We start from the raw sequence: 7190 nt of genomic DNA on the forward strand, positions 1-7190 counted from the left end.
TGGTGGGGGCTGCCCCCGCCCCCCGCCCCCCGCCGGCGGAGGAGGCCTGTCGGGGATCCCCGGAGACCCCCGCAGCCGGATGCTCCGCCGGGCAGAGAGCGGGCCTGACCCCTCTGGCTCCCCCGATCTGTTTGCAGAGCGGGGAAAGGGGGCTTGACCGGAGAGCGGCGCCCTTTGGGACACCCGGTGGAACTCCGCATCTCGGCCCCCAGGCCTGCCTTCTTTTGGGAGGCCGAGGCGAGTGGACTGCCTGAGCCCGCGGCTTCGAGACCCGCCCGGGCAACTTGGCGAGACCTCCTCACTACAGTAAATCCAAAAGAAAGAAAAATTAGCCGGGCGTGGTAGCCCGCGCCTGCAGTTCTGGCTACTTGGAAGGCCGAGGCAAAAGGATCGCCAGAGCCCAGCAGGTCGACACGGGGGTGGCCGTGAGCGTGTCACTAAACTCCAGCCTGGGTGACAGAGTGAGACTCCACAACTGAAAAAAAAAAAAGAAATGTGGGACTGACCAATAACACGTGGGCAGAAATGTTAGGACCCAGGGCGTGATTCCACAGGCCCCCTCTGCTCTTGGCAGCTGGGGAAGCATGCCAACCATCAGAGCCCCCACAAAATTTTTTTCTTTTTTTTTTGAGTTGGAGTCTCACTCCATCGCCCAGGCTGGAGTGCAGTGGCACACTCACGGCCACCGCAGCCTCGACCTGCTGGGCTCCGGCGATCCTTCCACCTCACCCTTCCAAGTAGCCGTAACTACAGGCACGCACTACCACACCCGCCTAATTTTTGATGTATCGGAGAGACGAGGTCTCGCCAAGTTACCCAGGCTGATCTCAAACCCACGGGCTCAGGAAATCTATTGTTTTAAGAGATGGGGGAGTGGCTTGCTATGTTGCCCAGGCTGGTCTCGAACTCGTGGCTTTAAACGATCTTCCCACCTCAGCCTCCCAGGATTACAGGTGTGAGCCACCACCGTCAAACAGAAATAAATCTTTACTCTGTTAAGCTACAGGGACTTTGGTTACTGCAGCAAAACCCAACCTGTCCTGCCCAATCAAGAAATGTGGAAGGAAGGAAAGGAAGGAACGGGGAAGGGGGGGCAGGGACGAGTGGAGAGCTGCAGGAGCACCCGGAGGACCTGCCCTGGTGACCGCTGCCTTCCCCTCCCAGCTCCTCACCGCGGCCACCAGACTGTTTTCTGTGATGAAGGTCAGCGCCAGGAGCGGCAGCGTTTCCGAGGCCAGGGTGGCAACGCTGAGGGGAGAGAGCTGTCAGCCGCACGACCCCCTCCTTCCCTCCTGCTGCGGGCGCCTACCTCCCCCGTGGCCCTACTCACGCCATCTTCTTGTCGGCATCAGCCAGGCACACGGTGCTGTCGTGGCTGACCCAGGCCGCACGGCTCCCGCTGGCGGAGAAGCAGACACCATGCACCCAGCCGCAGCTGCTGCTGGACTCAAACATCAGCTCCCCAAAGGGCATCTTGGAGCCCCACGGCGTGGGGGCTGGCCGCTCCTCCACCTCCTTGATGTAGGCTGAGAAGATCCTGCCAGCGGAGCCAAGAAAGGGGTGACGGGTTTCGGGAGGGACCTGAGAAGGGGAGCCCTCTCCCAGCCCAGCCCAGCCCAGAGGCAGCCTCGCCAGCAGTCAGGGCACTGAGCTAGGAGCTCACGGGTCCCAGACCTGGCTCTGCTGACCTGTGTCCCAGCTTGACAAGTGTGGGCCACTGTCTCCTTTGTGCGATGGGGCCGGGCCAGGAGGACCCCAGCTCAGATCCCTCAGCAACTTAACTGAAAGCTGACCGTCCACAGCCAATGCGGCCCCCAGGAGGTGTCCTGGTCCCTGGAGTGCTGGCCACTCCACAGTCAGCCCCTAGGATGCCCCCACCTCCATCCAACCCTGGCCCCTCCTGCTGGCTCTGCCCTGCACTCAGCTCCACCCTGCACCCCGTTCTCCCTTCAGTCCGCCCTCATTATCCCTCTCTCAATCCCAGCCCCCGCTCAGGGTCGCCCGCCAGATCGGGGTGCTGATAAACCAGCTCCCCACCCACCCACGAGGCCTCACCAGCACGTCACCAGTGCCTGTGTCCAGTACCTCCCAAGGGACCGCCAGGCCTGCTGCCTCCCGTGAGGGGACTCGGAGGCCTGGAGGCGGGGAAGGGGAGCCGCCCGCCTGGAGCCGGGGGGATCTGGGTGCTGGGCCCGGAGGCGGAAAACCGACTGGCAAGTGGACTCCGCACCAGGCCTCCCACAGTGAGGCAGGGTTTGTTCCAGCTTGTCAGTCATTCATCACTTAGCACGACAAGCACACACATTCATGCTCCTTCAGACAGAAGCCAAGAAACGGGGGGCTCTCATGAGGCAGGAGAGAAGGGCCCGGAAAGAACCAGGCTGACGGGAAGGGAAGGGGCACGTCTTGCCGAGACACTGCCAGATGCTGAGGACGACACGAGGACGACTGAGGCTCCGGCGCTGGCCGGGAGCAGCCCTGGAGCTGGCCTGGAAGACGGGGCTCGGGGCCCCAGGCAGGGCTCCCCCGCCCCAGGCGCTGCTGAGTGTTGACGGAGAGACTGCACCCCACCCAGGTGGCTGCCCCGCTCACCGGCACTTGAAGTCGCAGGAGCCAGCAGCCAGGAGCACGTTGTTGGGGTGCCAGTCCAGGCTGAGGACAGTGGAGCGGATGGGCTTCTTGATGTGCTTGCACACCCACCTGGACACACAGACAGGGGAGACCTCGGTGTCAGGGACTCCAGGCCCCACTGCTCCCACAGACCCAGGTCCGGGTCCGGGGAGGAGGGAGCCCGGGCGCTCGCTGACTTGAATGGGTGCAGGCGGGGATGTGCTGGGTCCCTGCTGGGGTGAGAACTCTGTGTCTTGACGCCCTTAACCCTCATCGCCACCCTTGGGGCAGGTGATGATGTCATTTCCAGAGGTCCCTTCGCTGCTGACCAACCGTAGTGGGAGCTGAACTTGGGTCTCCGGGACTCAACCTGGGCTCCTGCCTGGCCTCTGCCCTCAGCAATGCAGGGAGAAGATTTAGACGAGGCTGGGAGCTCGTGAGTGGTGCCTGCAATCACAGCCTGGGTGCCTTGGGCAAGTGACGGCTGCAGGGCCTTACTGTGCTCATCTGTAAAGCGGGAACGACAGCTGCCAAGTTCCCAGTGCGGGGGGGAAGCCAGTGCCAACGTGTGTGCAGGGCTTAGCGAAGCACCCCCAGAGGCGGCTCCGGTGTGGTCTGTCTCCTTGTTATTACTGACAGAGCTGTGGGACACCCAGGAAGTGTGCGAAGAGCCCCTCGCCTCGGGGACGAGGCCCAGGCCAGAGAGGGCAGGCTCCCCTGGGATCAGGTGAAGAGGGGTGCCAACATCCCACCGTTGTTTTCTGGGGACCCCCTAGTCCTGACCCCGTCAGTCTGCGGCTGGTCCCTTCCCACCCACGCGGGCCGCATCCAGGCACCCACCAGTCATTCTCCTGCTCGAAATAACAGATGGAGATGACGCGGGAGCCACTGCCCACAGCGAACTTGTTCTCGTTGGGGGCCCAGCGCACACAGCGGGCCGCCCGGTTGATCCGCAGGATGACCAGCGTGGGCTTCCACGTGCGGCCTTTCAGCGTCCACACATAGGCGTTGCGGTCCGTGCCACAGGTCACGATGCGGTTGCTCTCCGGAGCCCAGTCGATACCTGTGGCGGTTGGGGGGGACGCACTAAGCCAAAACTGCCCGGGCAAAGGCCGCGTAGGAGGGGCGGGAAGGCCACGATCTGCCCTGCAAGCACGCTTTCTTCTCAGATCCAGTGTTTATTTGGAGTGACACTACGGGGTGCCACTGCTCTCCCAAGCTACCATCAGACATGCTGGAGGTCTAACCCAAGAAACAGAAAAAAAACAAACACTGGGTAATGCTGAGTTGCTGAAATAAGCCTCTCCGAAAACCCACAAACCTCTGAGTTTTTCAGTTGCGTGAGCTGACATGATCCCTCTGAAACTTAAGCCAGTTTGAACCAGGGTTGTGTCACTTACAGACCAAACCATTCTATCCAGTCCAGGACGGGGGTGGAGGCCCCAGCCGGCCCTGGCCCGTCCCCACCACCGCCCTTTCGAGGGTGCTCCCCGCCGGCCTGACCCACCTGTCACCTGCCCGTTGTGCTCTTTGAGCTCGTGCACCTTGGTCCACTTGGCCCCGCTCTTCTCGTAGACGTGCACCTCATGGTTGTTGGGGCAGATGGCGATCTCTGCAGGCACAGCAGGGGTGTGGGGTGACCAGACCCCCTCCCGGCAACCCCCTTCCCCCGGGAACACACTTTCTGAGGCCACACCTTGACCTTCGTGACTGGGCTCTCCTCCTCCCATGGGACGGGGGATGGAAGCTTCTGCTGGGCCGCCCTCTTCCCTCCTGGGACGGCCGCCCCGCCCCTCACCTGAGGCAGCCTCGTGCCCCCTGGGACGTCTCCCTACTCGTGGGCTCCCTCGCCTCCCCTGGGGCTCGGGGCCTGGGTTTCCGCCCCTTTGGAATTCACTTCCTGCTCACCGGCAGCGCCCGCCCCTGGCCTCCAGCCGCCTGCAGCCCGCAGGCTCACCCAAGGCTCACCCAAGTCCCTGGTCCCGTCCTTCCCTCAACGTCAGGAGCCCCGTGCTCAGCACAGAAGCCCGGGTTGAGGCCCGAGGACAGCCCAGGCGGTGGCCGCGGGGGCAAGGCTGCCTCAGGGCCCTGTCCCAGGAGGTTGAGCGGCCGCCAGGGGCAGGCACTCACGTGTCCGGTCCTTGTTCCAGGCGTGGCAGCTGATGGGCTCCACCAGGAAGCTGTGGTAGGCCATGGCCGCTTGGCTCCTGTGCCCGAGAGGGGAGGAGGACCGAGTTGGCCCCGACCTGGCCCCGGGGCCAGGCCCAGCCCACCCGCGGACTCCACGCCAGGAAGGCCCCTTGGTTTCAGGGGGGCAGCCGTTGGCCAGGAAGGGTGGCTGGAGCCGGGCTCCTGACTGGCCTGTTACGTGGCTGCCCTGGCCGGGGCCTCCGTTTCCCTCCTCGTAAAAAGGCAGCTCCCACAGGCTGTCTCTGGCTCCAGGGAACAAATCACAGAACAGGTCGGGGGAAGGAGCGTGGCAGGTATCGATGCTACCGTGAGGGGGTGCTGGGGATCAGAGCCCATCACTTGTCCTCGGGGCCGCAGTTTCCTCATAGGCTGGACTTTCCCTTCATCCCACCCCACTAAGGAAGGGGTGAAGACGAAATGAAACAATCCCACAGGCCACCGAGAAGGGACCCAGCACACGGCGGACTGGCCCTCCATGCCCAGAACCCTGGCCGCCCCCTTCCTTGCGCAGAAAGGCGGGAAGGAGAGGGGGTCTGCAGGGTCTGCGGGTGGGCAGGGGCCCCATTCTCCATCCAGACACCCACTGCTGCCCCGGGCTGGGGGGAGGCACGTGGCCGGGCCGGGCCCGGGCGGTGGGTCTTGGGGAGACCCCAGGGTGGCCCGGCAGCAGGGCCCTGAAGGTAGGACCCTCCTGAAGTCCACCCCTGCCCTGTCCCTAGCCCACCCCGGCGGCTGAGTGTCGGAGGAGCCCCCCGGCCTGAGGAGGGCTGAGGGGCAGCCACCTCCCGCCCTGGTTCTTCAAACCCATCTCTCCCCACCTCCCTGGAGGAACCTGCCAGGACCCAGCAGCACTGCTTGCCGGCTGTGTCCCTGGGCACACCACCTGCTCTCTTTGAACCTGTTTCCTCATCTGTACAATGGGAACAGGATTCCTGCCTCTCACAGAGGTGCTGAGAGGACAAGACAGGACAACCTACCGCATGTGGCCCAGTGTAGGTGTCCATGAAGGGGCAGCTCTTGGCGTGTAGTGGGTGTGACTCACCCAGCCCTGACCCGTCCATGTAAGAGTCGGCTTCCCCAGCTGGTCCTGAGGCGCCCAGGCGTGCTCCTGCCTCAGGCTCCACAATGGCTGTTCCCTCAACCTGCAACTCTCCCCCTGCACCCACGGCTCTCGCCCTCACGCTGCCACTCAAGTGAGCACTCTGATGGCAAAGGCCACCTTTCAGCACGGTCGTCCCTGACCCAAATTTGAAACTGCAGCGCCCACCCCCACCCCAGTATTCCCCAAGTCCCTATTCCCTGTTTAACTTTCTCCACAGTCATTGCTGGGCATATGTCACACCGTGCACGTTTGTTTGGCTGTTGCGTAAACAGAACCAGCTTGATAGACACTTTTGGTTGATCTTGTGTACATTTCTATTTCTAATGTCTAAATGCCTGGCACATAGCAAATGCTCAGTAAATATTTGTTAAACAAATTGGTTTTCTTTTTTTTGAGCTGGCGTTTCACTCTGTTGCCCAGACTGGAGTGCAGTGGCATGCTCCCGGTCACCGCAGCCTCAACCTGTTGGGCTCCAGTGATCCTTCCACCTCAGCCTTCCAAGTAGCTGTAACTACAGGTGTGCACTACCACGCCCAGCTAATTTTTTGATTTATTGTAGAGTTGAGGACTCACCAAGTTGCCCAGGCGGGTCTCGAACCCGCGGGCTCAGGCAATCCACTCACCTCGGCCTCCCAAAGCGCGGGATTACAGGCTGAGCCACTGAGCCCAGTTTGAACAAATTTTTTTACTGCTATTAGTGTCCAGCAGAGTAAATTCTCAATTTTAATTTTTTTATTAAAACGTATGAACACAGTGGCTCATGCCCGTAATTTCAGCACTTTGAGAGGACAAGGCAGGAGGACTGCTTGAGGCCAGACGTTTGAGACCACCCTGGGCAATACAGTGAGACGCCATCTCTACAAACAATTTTAAAATTGGTGGGGCACGGTGGTGTGTGTCTGTAGTTCCACTACTCAGGAGGCTGAGCCAGAAGGACTACTTGAGTCCAGGAGTTTGAGACCAGCTGGGCAACATAGCAAGACCCCATCTCTACTAGCATTTAACCCCGCTTGGTGGTGCCAGCTAGTAGGCGTAGTAGGAGGCTGAGGCAGGAGGATCACCTGAGCCCTCAAGGCTGCAGTGAGCTATGATGGCACCACTGCACTCCAGCCTGGGCAAGAGCAAGACCTGGACTCTGGGAAAAAAAAAAAAAAGTACCACTCAGCGTTTCCTGAACACGCCTGCCTCGCCAGCTCTAAACACTCATATGTACTGTTGCCTCTAATGCTCCCACCAGCCCTGGGCCTTCCGGAGGGCTGGGGGCAGGTCTGGCTGCACTTGGGGAGGG

At 61.6% G+C, this 7190-nt stretch overlaps 1 protein-coding gene across 1 annotated transcript in view; it reads right to left on the reverse strand.

Moving 5' to 3' along the window:
* Nucleotides 1-7190, reverse strand: part of ARPC1B (actin related protein 2/3 complex subunit 1B) — a 17702-nt gene that overhangs the window by 1678 nt on the left and 8834 nt on the right. The window contains exons 2-9 of the mRNA XM_021711856.1: nucleotides 5963-5968; nucleotides 5583-5590; nucleotides 4741-4817; nucleotides 4118-4222; nucleotides 3451-3673; nucleotides 2593-2700; nucleotides 1331-1537; nucleotides 1173-1248 (exon numbers count right to left, since the gene is read on the reverse strand). Of these exons, the coding sequence (XP_021567531.1) occupies nucleotides 1173-1248; nucleotides 1331-1537; nucleotides 2593-2700; nucleotides 3451-3673; nucleotides 4118-4222; nucleotides 4741-4804 (783 nt within the window). The 5' untranslated portion in view covers nucleotides 4805-4817; nucleotides 5583-5590; nucleotides 5963-5968. The remainder of the gene's footprint in view (nucleotides 1-1172; nucleotides 1249-1330; nucleotides 1538-2592; nucleotides 2701-3450; nucleotides 3674-4117; nucleotides 4223-4740; nucleotides 4818-5582; nucleotides 5591-5962; nucleotides 5969-7190) is intronic.

Source organism: Carlito syrichta, unplaced genomic scaffold, assembly GCF_000164805.1.
Source record: "Carlito syrichta isolate Samal-C Ts95f unplaced genomic scaffold, Tarsius_syrichta-2.0.1 Scaffold302779, whole genome shotgun sequence".
Classification (NCBI taxonomy): Eukaryota; Metazoa; Chordata; class Mammalia; order Primates; family Tarsiidae; genus Carlito; species Carlito syrichta.